At 46.1% G+C, this 17702-nt stretch overlaps 1 protein-coding gene across 1 annotated transcript in view; it reads right to left on the bottom strand.

Annotated features, from left to right (window-relative positions):
• Positions 1–17702, bottom strand: part of LOC146195490 (uncharacterized) — a 56694-nt gene that overhangs the window by 12931 nt on the left and 26061 nt on the right. Inside the window, exon 2 of the mRNA XM_084596815.1 lies at positions 17261–17428. Coding sequence (XP_084452941.1) covers positions 17261–17428 — 168 coding nt within the window. The remainder of the gene's footprint in view (positions 1–17260; positions 17429–17702) is intronic.

The following is a 17702-nucleotide window of genomic DNA, read 5'->3' as shown; positions in this document are numbered from 1 at the left end:
ACACACACACACACACACACACACACACACACACACACACACACACACACACACACACACACACACACACACACACACACACACACACACACACACACACACACACACACACACACACACACACACACACACACACACACACACACACACACACACACACACACACACACACACACACACACACACACACACACACACACACACACACACACACACACACACACACACACACACACACACACACACACACACACACACACACACACACACACACACACACACACACACACACACACACACACACACACACACACACACACACACACACACACACACACACACACACACACACACACACACACACACACACACACACACACACACACACACGCACACGCACACACACACACACACACACACAAGCGCGCACAAACACACCCGCGAGTGGCCGCTCGGCCGGCGATCAGGGGAATAAAACAGCCGTCTCCTGACACGTCCCTTTGATCTGGTTTTTGTCCGTTGTTGTCCCCGACAAAAACATCGTCGAGCAGCGCTTCAGCAAAGCATATTTACAACACTGACGTCGTTTCGCCCGAACGCGCGGACGTTAGTGACATTGCCGAGCACTCTCATTTCAACTCGCTCGCCTACGACTCAGTCGACGAAGCAGGGATGAGCAGCAGCCACGAAAGCTTGGTCGGTTTGCGCGCAGGAAATGTCAACTGGTAGAACACGTTGAACAAAGTTACTGATTACCGTGAAGATGCTACTCCCTCAGCCCGGTTGGCTAGCGCTGTGAGCCAAGCTAGCGTTCAAAAAAAAAAATGTAAAGAATTACAGAATAGAGCAGTCAGTGGCTCCCGTGCTCCCGCCTGCTAACTAGCTGATTGGTCCCGACGCGCCAGTTTCGCGTGCCGCCGTCTAAGTATGTGGCGCCATCTGGCGCTGTCAAGCCAATCTGGCCATGTAAGGCCGTCTCCACCGCGGTCGGCCGGCTCCTAAGTGATAGCGATCACATAGCCACCGCCTTCTGTAATCAATCACGGGTCGCTGTTTATTTGCTAACATGATAACTGCTTGCACTAATGACTCTCAATAATGATTGAATTGGGAGAATCGTTTGGCCCATACTAAGGTCGTGGTAGAAGTGATTACTGCGATACAAGCGAGTTTTTTCCGAGTAACTTTGCTGCATCTGCTACCGGGTGCGACACAACTGGTGTCTGCTTGCTCCGCTGCTGTATGCGTCACGTAAATCAAGAAAGTATTTTAATATGAGATGCGCTTCCCAGTAAAGCGGTGCGAAAGTCCTGTATTTATTACGGAGTTAGCCTATTCCAAAAGGCGTTCGCTGCCGCTTCGATGTGAAACCAGTTACAACTAGCGACGTCTAGAGTCGCCTGATACCCGGGAATGGCGATTCGTTCATTATAATGGACACTACGTATTGGCACGATACTCCTTTACCAAGGCAATTATCCTCACAAACCCCCACTGTCCAATATATTGAACACCAACTAGCGCCATCATGCAGCATTGATGAAAATACATCTTTCAAATTCCGGCCAAAACAGATCCAGAATGGCGCCGTTCAGCGCCGCCGCTTTTTATGGCACCTCCCCGATACGTAAGTGATGTCTGTACTATTTTTACCAGCGTTTAGAGCATTAGTTGGATTTTATATTAAAGTTAATACAAGAAAGAACGCGCAGAACGACAAATTTAAATAGTACACGCGCTCATTTCATCCAATGGCCCATTCGGTTGGGGGACGCGAGGAGAGGCGCCGAGCATTGCAGAGCAGCACAGGAGCACGCCGAGCGCGATATATAGATAGATGGATTTATTGAAAGGAAAGGCAGATAGGTCGGCCGGAATAATTGAAATCTGGCCTGCTACTCTGCACAGGGGAAGGGAAGGAGAAAAGAAAGATCATGATGGGTGACGATGTGGGAGAAGGCACATGAAATATATATACAGGCGCTGTAGTTTGCTTTACAAGCGCGAATCAAGTTCGCAGGCGCACAAAAAAAGGCAAAGAGCAAGCACTGCCTGGACGCCCTTCCCCTTGTCCTTCCAAGCGCCCAGCAGTAGTTCCTCCGACAGAGGCCTCTTGTCGAAACGTTTCAAGGAAGCGGCTAGCACTTTTCTTTCGCGAACATACACTGGGCACACCAATAATATATGGTCCACAGTCTCTGGGATGCCACAAGTTGAACATTGTGGTTAGTCCACCTGTCGAATTAATTGTAAGTACTTGTGCGTGCAAGCATGCCTGGTGACGGGGGTGTAACGGTCCTCCCACGGGAACAGTGTCTGCGTGTCGAGAGCAGTGCGCCAAGACCACATGACCGCACTTCTCTCCCCAGCATTCTCCGCCTGCCCGCAGTGGCGGTAGTTGCAACCCGAGGAGAGGTCAACGCTCCGTGTAGAACCACTTGTTTTGTATGCCATTGTTCTCACAACGTGGCGATCCACCTCCTCTGGCCCTTTCGACGCCAGCAGCTACTCTCAAACATGCATACAGCCCCTGAGCAATGCTTTCGCTCTTGCCGCAACATCGCCTGATTCCGAAGAGCTCGTTGAGTGCCGAAGCTTTGCAGCGGCGATTTTAAGCGTCACCGACTCAAGAAGAAAAAAAAAAGATGGCGCGGATATGACGCTTTATGCCACTTGACTTCCTCTACACTCGCTTTGCACTCGGCCGCTCTCAGCCGAGGAAAATCCCTCCTCCTCTGAAATTGGAAGCCAGTGATTCTACTCCTGCTCTGCCACTGAAAGGCGCCCGCTTGTCTGATAAGCTTCGTTTGTTTTGGTTGTTCATTAACGTTGGACGCTGGGGATCAAGCCAGTCATTGTCACCACGCATTTGTGATAACCTTGTTATTTACCGCAGAGCAGTACTGTTGGTACTTGACGCCCTGTAAATAAAGTCGCGTCTCTTTTTTTCTGTGAAAACAAAATTAAAACTTATCTTTTTTATTTCTATTCTTTTTCTTTTTTTTTCCTTTATTTTGTGAATGCATGATAAACAAAGCTTTTCTGCACTAAATGCAGGCTGTTGTTCTGCATTATTAAGGACCGACTTTTTTTTTAATTGACCACAGGAAGTAAACCCAAAGGCGTAATTTTTTTTAACACAAGAAAACACAATGTCCTTTATCCACTATTTGTGCTTTAAACTTAATAAAACTTTTTTGACCACAAGTTTGATTGAAATATTAGGAGTACTTGATTACATAGACGATGGGTGTGAGCTGACCGGATAGAATCCCCGTTGTCCAATATCAGCAAATCGCAGATTACTGAGGTATTCTCTCTACCCTTACCCCTAACTGCCCTCATTCCAAGTCTCTGAATACTTTCTCTAAGCAAGCTGTGAACAGTACTGGGGAGATCACGTCTCCTTGCCTAACACCTTTCTTTATGCGAATTTTGTTACTTTTTTTATGCAGAACTATGGCTGCTGTGCAGCCACTATATAGATATCTTCCAGCACTTTAACGAACGGTCGTCTACCCCGTGATTTCGCAATGCATGCATCACCGCCGAGGTTTCAACTGAGTCAAATGGTTTTTCGTAATCAGTGAATGCTATATATAAGGGCTGATTATATTCCGAGCATTTTTCTATCACCTGTTTGATGGTATGGATATGATCCATAGTAGAGTACCATTTCCGAACTCCTGCTTGATCCTTTGCTTGATTGCAGTCTAAGGTTGTCCTGAATCTATTAGCGAATACCTTAGTAAATACCTTATACGTAACAGACAGTAAGCTGATTGGTTTGTAATTTTTAAGGTTCTTAGGGTCCCCTTTCTTACGAGAGAGTATAATGTTTGCATTCTTCCATGGTTGCGGTACCTTCGATGGCATTAGGCACTGCGTATACAGGGAGGCCAGTTTTTCCAGCAAGATATCCCCCCCATCCTTTAACAAATCTGTAGTTATCTGATCATCCTTCTAGATGACATTGCCTTGCTAAATAACTCGGGGGATGAACTGCAAATGATGATTGATGACTTAGACAGGAAAAGTATAGAAAGGTAGGCTTAAAATTCAATATGCAGTAGACTAATGTAATGTTCAACAACCTCAGGTAGGAACAGCAATTTACGTTAGGTAGCGAAGCACTAGAAGTAGTAGGCGAATATGTCTACTTAGGACAGGTAGTAACCGCAGATCCGGACCATGGAAAAGGAAATAACAAGAAGAATAAGATTGGGATGGAGGGCATTTGGCAAGCACTCGCAGATTATGACAAGCAGTTTATCGTTATCGCTCAAGAGGAAAGTATACAACAGTTGCATCTTACCTGTACCCACCTATGAGGCTGAAATGTGGAGGCTAACCAAGATTGTTCTGCTTAAGGTGAGGACAACTCAGAGGGCTATGGAATGAAAAATGGTAGGGGGAACAATTAGAGGCAGGAAGCGTGCAGAGTGGGTCAGAGAAATAACTCAAGTTACTGACATTCTAGTGGAAGTAAGAAGAAATGGGCGTGGGCAGGACATGTAGTGTGAAGAGAGTATAACCGATGGTCGCTTAGGGTAACAAACTGGATTCCAAGGGAAGGAAAGCCTAGCAGGGGACGGCAAAAAGTTAGGTGGACCGATGAGGTTAGGAAGTTCGCAGGGGTCAAGTGGAGGCAGCTAACACAGAACCGGATTAATGGGAGAAATATGGGTGAGGCCTTCGTCCTGCAGTGGGTGTAGTCAGGCTGATGATGATGATGATGATGATGATGATGATCTCCAATATATTGGACATCTCACTGAGTCAAAACTAGGGCTGGTGTTGAAACAAATATTTAACACTTTTCAGCGTCACGCCCAATTGATTCATTGTTTAAATTCAAAAAACAAATTAGGACCCCAAATGCATCCCAGGACTCGGGAGGCTAGGGCACACGACGGAGTTCATTTCCCGGCGCTCCACCGAGAGGCGCCGTTGCCGAGAGCTCTGCAATTTTGCAGGCATGCTGTTGGGGCCTATGCATAGCAGGCAGTCTTCATATGTACACTAGGTCCAAGTTGTACGAGTCCGGCGTAAAATGAAGAGTAAATTCTACTTACCTCTTATGAAGTCCGATTGGTGTGTCCACGCTCGAGAGACGCATATGTATATCGAAGCTTCGCGCAACACGTACGCCTACCGCAGAATCAAGCTCAGGTAAAGTAATTGTAACATGTGCCAACGACAAAGGTCATCAAGTAAAGCGAGCACAAGTGAGCAGAAGCGCATAACTTTCCCAGGGCACGGCCGGTAGCAGCGGCAGCGCCGCCGCCGTTCGAGTCCGACAATGATGCATGGGTACAGGCACGTTGAACTATTCTGTGTCATCGCACTGCTCTTTGCTTTGTTTACTCCACGTCAGAGTTGTTTGATGACGTCATACTGTTTAGCTATGTGCACGTTTTCGCCACAACGATGTCGGTGTCAATGGGTTTTGAAAAACGGAGTATTGGCTTGTATCAAAAAACCAAATTAAAATATCTTCGCTGCAACGTGAGATGTTGGGATTGCTTGGGGAGCACCTCTGTATAACCAGGAAAGCAATTACATTCCTTCCATTGCTTCAAAAATTGGTGTCTATACTGCTTTAATTTGGGCGCTCGCTGTTTTGTTACTCACTGGCAACTGAGGTTTTTAAGGCGAAAACCTTGGCTTGTTTGTGACGAGGACAGAAAGTTTCTACTGCAAGGGGCACAAAAATTCCGTCGTGCCTTGCTGGTTCTTTGTGGCGCTAGCCGTCGTGAAAGCAGCGGAGGAGGAATGGGAGGGGCACCGCCAGCGGAGTACTAGTTTAGAGGGTGTCGTCAGAGCAGCACAAAGTGTGCAGAAGGCACCGCGCTTCCGGTCGCGCGTCATGGAAGCGTGGGAATTGAGCGTGGCGGTCATGGCGGCAGCGCATTGCGGGATGAAGCGTCCGCCGCCATAAGCTTCGGCGCTCCTGAATAAGTGCTGTAGATTTTGTAGAAGTCATGCACAGCGGCTCCTGTGTCTTTGTTGCTTCCCTCTCTGCACTCTCGTTCTCTCGCCGTTTTCATTATTCCTTCCCCGACGTCTTGGGGCTGGCAGTTTATAAGCAGTGAGATTGTAGGGCTGCCCTTCCATTTCCTCTTGATCATTTTGTTGAATGGAGGAAGGGTGACGTCCAGATGCCCGCAGCGCACCCAGTTAAACATATATTTTTGCGTGTTTGTACTGAACCTTTCAATACCTGGTTTCGCCGATGTTGAAAATAAAATGGTACATTTCATGGCCGCAACTAGGTATCAATCTCGCACAGCGAGAACAGATGAGCTTTTAAACATATATTTTTGCGTGTTTGTACTGAACCTTTCAATACCTGGTTTCGCCGATGTTGAAAATAAAATGGTACATTTCATGGCCGCAACTAGGTATCAATCTCGCACAGCGAGAACAGATGAGCTTGAGGCTACTCCCATGGACCCCAACAAGCCCCCGCAGCCGACCCCCATGTGTTAAACTTTCATTCTCGCGATGTGATCTGCATATTGTCGTCTTCATTGCCTTCCATCATCGCGCAATGGATCCAGAACACGCCTTTACCGCACTGCCTTGTTATTCCGCGCTAACCTTTACGTCCGCAGTTATATATTTCGCCGATCTCTGTCTGAAGCCTGAGAGAACTTCTACACCTTCAAAAACCAGCCTCAAGCTACAACCGAAGTCAAACAAGATGTGTTGTGCACCTAACTCGCATTTTGTATAACAACGCTAAGTCGAGAGCAGTCATTTACTTCGGTTTAACACATGCTTGGTGGTGCAGATTGGCGCAACTGCGTGACCGGCAGGCCTTGAAACTAATAAATACCTGCGACGAGGTTAAAAAAAAAAAAAAAAACATTATGATTGCGTTTAGGGGATGTTGGAGCTAGAGAATAGCGAATATAGATTCTATAGAATCAAATGCAAGCTAATTATGCCCAAGGCCCAAGTATTCCCGCCACCTGCGAAAGCGTCGAACAGAATAAAATATTCCAAAACGCCAATTTCGAATTAGTTCCGCAACCATAAACAAAGAATCAATATTTGTGTCTTTCATACCATGCTGGTATATACTGAGAGAATAGGAAAAGTCATCTGGAGGATTAAGCAGAAATATTTTATAGCATCCGAAATGCCAAAAGGCTGCCTATTCCCTCAGTCCTTGTGGCATAATGATACTAAGTGATGGCGAAACACTGAGAACCGGCCCTTCGAAGTTAACATCTCACTGTAGTACATGGGCTAAAAGTGACAGTTACTGTAGCCAGTAGAATACATCCATAAACGCGGCTCTGTACGCGCGAAGACACGCTTTGTGCGCCCGGATTGAAGCACCGTTACAAAACGTTATGTTCTACCGATAAATTACATGACCTCCAGCAAAAATCAGCTTTTTCCCAACCTTTTTGTGCAGCCTAGCTCAGTGACCATTCTGAATGAAATGCTTTTTATTCGAATATTTTGTGCTTGTACTTCGACCCTTTGAAACGGATGTGCAAACTACTAGACACAGATTGCCATCAAGCGGTGGTGGACGTAATGGCAGTCCAGGTCGACGACAGCATGTATTGTCTACATTACGTTTTTACCCGCGTCCTGATTTGTTGGAGGTAAAAGGCCCCTGTTTAGGCTGCAAAGCAAATTCTTGCTGTTACTGTGCATCCTGCTCTTTCTCCGCAAAAATAGCATCTCGCTTTTTATTATTGGTAGCCTTTTGTTGCTCTAACCATCGCTTATAAATACGATCGATAAAACCTGATTAACGTTTAAAGCAGTCAGGGTACCGTTGACAAATAATAAAGAAGTGTACCTTTTTGTACGCTGTCTGCTAATCAACCTAAGCTATGCAACCTATTCTATCTCCTAATCAACATATGATTGAAACGTTCGTTGTACTTTCTGAAATTAAAATAATGAAAAAAATCTCTCCGATCCCTGAAGTGGATCTTTGAATATTGTTTTACACTGCTCTGGTATTTGAAGGGCTATTTTCAGTGCTCTTGAAGATTTGATCTCCGCGAGAGTTGCAGGCTACATATTGTTGCAGTCAACTCGAGAAATAGATTACAGTTTTGGCACTCTCGGTACAACAACGGTAATGTAAGATGACGGCCAGAAGCCGCAAGGGCCAAACTGTGAAAGCGCGCTTCTCCGAACTTATAAGCAAATACCAGGGGTCCTACCGCGTTCTTAAGCAAACATTCTCTTTCCGATGCGTCATTGGATTAATGGCGTCCGTTGGTCACCGTCGTCAAGGTCACGAATTTATCCACGCCTATTGCCGCAATGTCCGATATCATCTCATCCTCATAATTTTCCAGCATGGTTCCTTTTTGCCCAAGGGTTATTGCAAGACAATCGTCGGCTCCACATCCCCAGGTAAATGTCTCGCATTGTGAATAATGAGGAGAACTGGTTGGACGCCCGTAGGGTCGTGTTTTTCCCTTGCCTGACCGCTGGGTCAATCTCATTTCACAACGCGTGGACAAAAGACAACAAATTAACGCCACATCAGGTGAGCTTCGCATGCAGTAATCAAATACTAGCGATCCTGTATTAAATTAAAAGAGCAATATGTCCGCTAGCTTATGTCAGGAGCAATATAGAGCAGCACTGCCCAAGCCTGATCAGATCTACGCCTGAGCATAGCAACTCTGCATAGACACATATTACGGATTTGGGACCTTCCCGGCATGTACCCATTTTTTATTTCCACTGAAAAAGCATCCCATGTTTTACTCTTAAAACACAGTCACTTTTCCTTGCCGCATACGTTGCCTTTGTGACGCCGGAAGCGTGAGATATTGCCGGATGCTTCATCTACCGTTTTTATGTACAGGTGGTATTGCGTCCATACCCAATGCAACACTGCTGCGCCTGTTTGTTTTTTTTTTCATCCAAAGCACTAGATAAATAACAGCTAAAACCTGAATGTGTATTCTGCGAAATGGTCAAGGTTAACCAACCTAATGCAGCTGCTCATACTGGTGTTGAAAATGTATAGGAGCTTGAATATGTAGTGAATAGTCTCAGCTTTGATAGAACGAGCGCCAGTGCAGCAAATCAGAAACAGGATGCCGGCCTACTTTTCATGCTCACCAAAAACCTTTGCTGCAGCTGTAATGAGGAAAAGCTCCTACAATACACGTAGTGTGGTTAGTTTCATTGTGCTTAAAAGAAACGCGAGCATCCAGTGTGAGGGACGCACTATTAACGGGCTGCAGAAACTTCGAATGAAATAGCGCCCTACTTAATAAACAAACGCGTACGAACGAACCTGCTTGGCCAAGGAGTGGCGTGTCTACTCTTCACTAAAGACATTTGATTAGTTTAATTCACATAACTAGAGATTAATGCCCTAATTGGCACCTCACGCCAGTTATTTGGGCTGAAGACCACCAACAAACTCGTTATGAATCACTGCCCGGCCATTTGACTTGCTATACAGCAACTGCCATATCCATTCTAGGAATAATTCGCTCACAACTCCTACTATACCAACGCAATGAGATCGAGTTTTTCACAGAATGCCGAATTTAAGGCTGCCGTGTTCAAATGCAAAATTATTATATGGTCAGAGATTTTACTGCCGTAATGTTCAGTACCATTTTCTAGAAGGGATGCGGCATCCGGCATCGGCTTTGTGAGTCAAATGTCACCAGCATGCCTGTTGCGGGTGTAGTAGGGCCCTTATCGATTGACAGGTTATGAGGCGTCACGAGAACACATGACATGGTCGAAATTGGAGGAGCTGTCGAATCTGGAGCTCCGTTGGGAGACGTGGGAGTGATTGGAAATACTTTAGGTACCTTGGATACAGAGTAGAGAGAGTACAGAGTACACGATACAGAGAAAATGGCTACACAGTATCAAAGAACTGAACAAAGATTTAGGGGGGAGCATCAGTTCGCAAGCCTAGTCAACGTTTCGACAAGAGGACTTCTCTTTGTCTAAGCCGACGAAAGTAAACGCCCTTCTCGAGACGTTTACTCCGCTTTCGAACTGAGGCTCCTCCACCGCATTTATCAATTGTTTCCTGCAATACCACGTAGGCGATTTTGGATGGCGTGTTCAGGGCAGGACTTTATTCATGCTGCTTTTCACATAATTTGGTAGCTTAAGAGCGCATGCTAATGATTATGTTCGAGGTAACATAGACACAAATTAGGGAATGGTATTTAAGCGTATGAAAAACGTGTAAGACGTGTCGCTGAGCACCGTGGCTACATCGTGTCCAGTAAGATTTCGAACTACGTCTGCAGTCCGCGCCCACACAGCGGCCATCAAACTCTTGAAGAAGAGCATAAAGGCCAAACAACCCGTGCGTGGCAAGAAGAGCATCAAGGACACAGCCCTCCGGGTAGACGCTGCAGAATGCCGACGCGGCCATGCTGCTAGGCCTACTGGGACTCCGCGGAGCCGCAGCTCTGATAATATGGCAAGAATGGGGACGCCAATGGACCCTCCGGTAGTCGCTGTGACTTCTGCAAGCACAACGGCAGGCTGCGGTAACGAGCCTTTACCTGGAGCTGGTACTTGGCCACAGAGCAACGTAGACATTACTTCGAATACGAGGACAACGCTCGGGCCGCTACCCGAGCTAAACGATACACATCAGGCTATGGATGTGCAACAGGAAGTCGTCACTAACGCTTCTCAACGGACACCCCGGCTGGTCAAACTACCTGGGCCACCAGTCAACACACCACCGGCAAAGAAGGTAAGGGCCGCCCCTGATAAGCTAGCATCCGCTTATCCAACACCAGCCTTGCAGAAATCCTTCAGAGTGCATATCAGACCTACAGTGCAGTTTGATATCACTAAGATACCCACCAGAACAATGCAGAGAGTAATAGACGCAGCGCTTGGTACCACAGGTTACCAGGGGTTTGTAAGCCACAGGGCATCTAATACTGTCACAGTACATTTAGCCACTATTGAGGATGCACGAAAAATGACCACAGTAACACAGATTCCAATCACGACAGAGGAGTATCTTCCTGTCCAGACGTATTTTGCGTCAGGTCCGAATACTCAGCGATGTGTCCTCTATGACCTAGACCTACAAGATTCCCCGGAGACGGTGGCCAGAGACCTAATATCAGGAACACATACTGTGTTAGCCGCACGTCGTATGGGGAACAGAGGCACTTTTCTCATCACATTACAGGGACCAGATACTCTTCCGGACAGATTTTACTACAATGGCCGCATAGTGCGACCCAAAACGTACAAACCTAGACCGGTTCACTGTTACAGGTGCTACAGAGAAGGTCATATGCAGAAATTTTGTCCATATGGAGTTAACCCCGAATACATAACTGAATCTGGAGAAGCGAAATTCAAATGCGGCCTATGCAAATCTGGTGATCACGATATCACTTCATCTCAGTGTCCGACAAAAAAGCGAAAGCTCGAGTTAGCAAGGGCTGGACGACATAAACAATATGCACCGTTAATGGTTAAAAACAGATTTGCAACTCTGGCCGAAGAGCTGTTTGATGGCCCACTAGAAGAAGAGCCTGTTGAGGTGGTTGCACAGAACAGTGCATCTTTTGCTTCTACGCTAAAACATGGACGACGCACAAAACGGAGCACAGTGGCATTCACTACTGATGATTTTCCGGACCTTAAAGACTGCACAAGCCAGCAGGATGCAATAGAAAAAGAAATTGCGATGCTTTCAGCACAAATTGCACAGCTGCGACAAAAGAAAGCACATATAGCCCAACGACGAAAGGAGAGCTCAGAAAAACAGAAAGAAACGCTTGCAGGCAGTACGACAGCAAGGTTAGTGGATGCTCCGAATTGTAAACCTGCCGATAACATACCTATTTGGAAGGCGGTACTGGACACGCTTACGCAACTGACACACCTCATTCAGAGCAGCTTACATCATGGATAGAAGTAGCCGAAACAAGTGGCAACAGATTACACAATGGAACTGCAGAGGACTCTGTAATAAAGTTGGGGAAATAAATACAAAATTATTGTACGGCAAGCTACATTCATGGGCGTTCTTGATACAGGAGCACAATAGGTTATATTCAATAGCAGGATATATAGGGTACCATTGTCCTTCTATCCCTGATAAACGAGCAAGAGCAGAGGCCGAAACACCAGGAAAAGCTGCCGTTTACATTAGGGCCAACATTCCCCAAACGCCACTTGACTTGAGCAAGTGGTGCAACACTCAGCAGGAAGTAGTTGCTGTACTCACGCGTCCGAACAAAACGCCCCTTATATTAGTGTCCATGTACGCTCGGCCAAGAAACGCAGTGCTTAATCTTGGATGGGTTAAGCATATTCGCCATTCATACCCTGGAATTGCGATACTAATCGGTGGAGATTTTAACGCTCCGCACACCGTATGGGGATATGATTATGATTCTAAAAGGGGTGATCAAGTTCATACTGCCTTCACAGAAATGGAATTTACACTGCTAAATCATCCAGGAGTCGCAACACTACCTGCAACACAAACACGCTCACCAGACTTGACGTGGTGGAAGGGCCCTGGTGCACCACAATGGCAGGCGGAATTAGATGCGTGGGGTAGTGATCATGTCCCCATTGGTATTGGTCTTAATTTGGGACATATGAAGAAAATTCGAAAGAAAGCGTCTGTTACACATTGGGATGGTGTACGGCAGGATACTCGAACGCATTCAGTTAGCCCGAATACTCTCGTTACCACCCTTCAAACGGTACTCAAAGATCACACCATTACAACTACAGTGAACGAAGATCAGCCAACTCCCGACCTGCACCTACTAAAACTTTGGGCACGCCGAAAGCGGGCCGAGATACAGGCTGGTCGCCATCCTGAAGACGTGCAAAGAAGAATTGAAGTAAACAGAGTGACGGCACAGGCACGCCGATATGAAAAACAGCTGGCTCATAGGAGATGGGATGAGTGGTGCAGTCGTTTGGGCTCAGGAACGACTAACAAGGCCCTCTGGAGGACTTTCCATGGCATGGAAAAGAGGCGGCAGGTTAAAGATAATGCAGAAAGTATTAGACTCGCATTACAGCTTACGCCAGAAGAGTTTGCAGATCAGGCTGCTGCGCTTTTCTTCCCGAACCGCGCACATTATCCGGCGCCTTCACCGACAGTGGATGCGGTTGATAAAACAGGAATAACATTACCATTTACCAAATTGGAGTTATTGGCTGCTATAGAAGAAGCGAATGGTAAAACTGCGCCTGGACATGACGATATTCCTTATGAAGTATTCAAGAATTTAGAAGGAGCCGCAGTTGACGGCTTGTTGGATGTGGTAAATGAGGTATGGCAAGGAGGAGACATTCCACTCGGCTGGAAACACTCGGTGGTGGTAACAATACCAAAGGCTGGGAAACCTCCCACAAGTCTAGAATATTTGCGGCCTATCTCGCTAACACCCACAATTTGCAAAATCTATGAAAAGATGATAGCCACCCGCCTGTCATGGTGGTTGGAAAGTAATAAAAAATACCATGCTCGACAAATTAGGTTCCGAACAAACCTTGGGACAGAAAATGGACTGGCTGTGCTCGCTGAAGAGGTCATACACGTGTCGCCTTATAGCCACCTAGTGCGCACTGTAGTGGCTACCGACATGGCGAAGGCATACGACAACGTTTTACATGCCAAGATTCTTAGCAACATGGAATGTATGGGCATTCCCTTGCAGGTCATAAAAGCAGTACATAATCTGCTTAAGGACAGGACGTTTTCTATCCGGATAAACGGAAAACAAATTGGCAATTACACCTCGAACAGAGGCGTGCCACAAGGGTCAGTGTTAGCACCTTTATTATTTAATATCGCACTGATCCCATTGGCGTGGAAATTAGCTAAAATACCAGAGGTGGGGTTCATGATATACGCAGATGATGTCACGATTTGGTCTGTTCATAAACAAATTGACAGACAGAATCGGCATCTGCAAGAGGCTTTAAATACCATAGATGAGTACGTGCAAAGTGCAGGCCTGGAATTATCACCTCAAAAGTCCAGGTACATTCATGTTGCCAACAAGAATGGAAGAAAACAATTGGCAACGCAAAGAGTCTCCCTAAAGATTGGAAATCAGGCACTGGAAGAGGTGAACGAGTTGAGAGTTCTTGGCCTAGAAATTCACAAATCCGGCAAAGGAACACAATGGCTTCATAAGGTGAAAAAAGTAGCTGCGACTTCCTTAAACTTGATAAAACGCATTTCGTCTAGGGGAGGAGGAGCTCGAGCGGACATGGCAAGACGTCTTGTACAATCAGTGTTACAGCCGAGGATACTATACCAGGCCCAATTCCAAAGACTCACGAGGCGGCAATGGGCAAAATTGGAAACAATAAATAGAAACGCAATGCGCACCATCACGGCCTTACCAAAACTTACCCCTATCCCTATTCTCCAAGAGTTTGCACAGATAAATACGTTGACAGAATTAATTGAACAACGAGAGGCAACAAGGGATATGAAGCGAAAGTACGTTACGCCCATAGCATCCTTGTACAACGAAGTGGCAGTTCGAACACCACCAATGGCTGACCCCCCTCCTTGGGAATTCACTACTATCACGACAAACAAGACCACTCGGCTTCGTCGCAAAGAAAAGCTGGCATCTCGACATCTGGTTGATGCACTTCCAGGTACCTTAATTGCATATACGGACGCATCAATTATAGAAAATGGCGGTAGAACAGCAGCTACTAGTCCAACACACAGCGAACTGAAGGTACATAAAGAATATCTTTTAGAATACCCGGACCCGCTTGTGATGGAACTGTATGCAATCCGCGATGCTATGGAGGCCATAAATAAAATAGATTCGATAACAGAAGCCCACATCTATACAGACTCCTTAGCCGCCATAAAACAACTCAAGAAAGTGACGAAGACGCTATTTGTTACCCAGGAAATCCACGCACTCAATAAAAAAACAAAGATAAGCATCCAGATACATTGGACACAAGACAATGGTGAGAACGCTGAGCAGAGAAAAGTTGACCACCTCACACACGAAGTTCCACATACTAATGCGCCCCCCACCAGGCTCCCTTTCGATGTCCGCTCCGCTGTTTCCATTTTAGCATCCTCTTTAAGGAAAAGTACACGTGCCCTCATTCCCCCGTGTACATTCCCACTCCCTCGTAACTTAACGAGATTGGAGGAGGTTTCCCTTAGAAGGATAAGAGCTGGGGCGGCCCTTACCCCGTCGGTAAAATGCCGATGGGAATCGCAAGCTGAAATCGGACCAACCACATGCCCAAAATGTTTCACACCAGCTGCAGAAGTGGATGTTCGCCACCTGCTATGGACTTGTGCAGGGACAAGGGAATCAAGGACAAAGATTCTGCGCGAAGTGGGTCTAACCACAACAAGGGAAGATGACTTTTCTAAATGGCTCACCGACAACGCTAAGAGCGGGAGCCTGCTCCGGTTCCTCACGGAAAACCATTTACATGAGTTTATATAATATGCTTTATGGCAAGTTTGCGTACAAAAAAAAAAAAAAAACGTGTATGTGCAAGATTTACATGGGGAGTAACCGACGTGAGCTATTAGTGTAGTTTAATTACAATGTTTAAATACTCCCCTTGAGGCCAAACAGTTAACGAGTAACCTTTCATTTTCCTTCAAGTTAAATCTAGCAGTATTGATATAAACCTACTTCCACTGCAGAGACAAAAAACAGTGTTCTTATATTTTGCGTCTTTTTTTTCGTTCCACCTGAAAGAGCACCCGGCCGCATCATTCCTTATGCACCGGACAGACAGATGAATATAACAACTTCGCCGCGTTCATAATCTGTAGTATGCACTTTTTCTCCTAAGTATTTTTACGCACCAGATGAAGAGCTATGTGTCACAGCTCAGTGGTTTGTCGCCTCAAGAGTTTTTCCGCTGTTCACCGAGATATGGCATTTATATTTCTAATGTGAATGCCGACTAGCAACGGTAAATTTATAATCTAGTAGTATTTTTGTTAAGACGTTAGTGGGAAAACACTCACAATTAATCCTAAATCTATTAGTATTTTTGTTAAGGCGTTAGCAGGAAAACACTCACAAATAATTTTAAATCATGGTGAACCAAAACATTGCAGCTACAGACAGTTCTTGAAAGGCGCTTTTTAGAAGGAGTAACTCTCTGCAGGAAAGATGCCATGCATTGGAGTCAGACTAAGTCGTAGAAGTTCCTGATTGATGTGGTGCACAAAGAGAATGTGGCCTATGACCTTCAAAACGAAAGAAATTGGGAATCGGAGAACCCACTCGCGTAACGTATTTTGTTCGCCATTATATGATGCAGCTGGGCGCAGGAGGTGCAGTACTGTGCACGGGGATATAATGGGTACCGAATTTCGTTTGGGCGCCCATTCGTTGAAACATAATTAAATATCTGTTCGAACTGCATTCTCTGCGCGTGTGACAGTTGTTTTGAAGCGGAATCTTCTCTACGCCATGAAAGCCAAGGTCGCCGTACGTCATAGGTGCATGATGTCGGCGTTCCTCCACTGCCGCTGCCGCCGCCGACTCCGTGGCCTCGCTGCGCCGAACATTGCGTTCGGCCTGAGTTCGGAACTGCGGAACACTTCTTTCTGGCTACGCGCGCAGCGCATGCGTAGTAGTTACACATACAACTTGCATGACGTGAGAGTTTTGTCACCGCCGACACCACAGGCTCGTTGTGTGCATGGGTAGTAGTTATAGATGACGTCATTACTTATAAAAAGAGGGTGAGAAGCGTTCGTCTTTCAGTTGAACGATGGATAAAGCAGTGGAAAGTGGGCGTGTATATACTGCGACCGATAGCAAAGGCGACTACTGGAAGTGACTTTGACAGATCCCGAAGTTGCGCCGTAGTATACAACGAGACCGAGTGGCCTAGATCTGGGTAGTACTGTATACATCTTAGCTAAATAGGTGGCAAACAGACGATAAGCAAGCTGCGAATATAATGAGCTCGACTACGTTTATCTGTACGTAAAAGCTTTCGCGGCGCACTAGATATAACGTCGCGGACCGCATTTTACTTGGGCCTATACATCCAAGTGTACTCTGCAGAGAAAGACATCTTCGCTGGCGCTTTTCACCGCATTAAGTTTTTGCTATGCCTCTGGTTGCGACCAATTTGTGACCACATGGAAAGGAACTCGTTGTGACCACTTGAGCACAAGGGAAGGAATACGTTGCCGGCAACGATGGAATCAATTAGTATACACACCTCCCAGTTGCGAAAAAGCCTGTAGGACGCTTACGGGCCAGGCTGCCGCCTCCCGGCTGCTTCCGGCCAGTTCTTCCCGGAAGTGGACGAAGAAGAAGCCAGAGTTGCGGAGGGACACAATCGTCACCAGCCCAGTCAGGCTGGCCAAAAGCACCACACTCCAGTTTCGGTCAACGCTGTTTCTAGGCTCTTCTCTGGGGTCCTGACGTTCATGAAAGGTTGAAGAAAAGTTGTCCGCAGGCAGTAGTTCACGAAAACTTTTTCTTTCGTCGATAGTCCTGTTGGAAGAAAGATATGAAGCAACTTAGTTTTTCTGATAATACTTGTTTACTGCCACCTCGAAATATATTTTGCTTGTGAGTTCAAAGTGATTAAAAAACGTCTTTTTGCGTGATAGTGACTTTTATACCTGATTTTGTCTCTCTGCCTTTAAATGCAGGAAAACTATCAACTTCTACACTTTATTTCATATTCTA

Source organism: Amblyomma maculatum, chromosome 3, assembly GCF_055883805.1.
Source record: "Amblyomma maculatum isolate TAMU_Amacu chromosome 3, ASM5588380v1, whole genome shotgun sequence".
Classification (NCBI taxonomy): domain Eukaryota; kingdom Metazoa; phylum Arthropoda; class Arachnida; order Ixodida; family Ixodidae; genus Amblyomma; species Amblyomma maculatum.
This window is presented reverse-complemented; position numbering and strand designations above follow the sequence as displayed.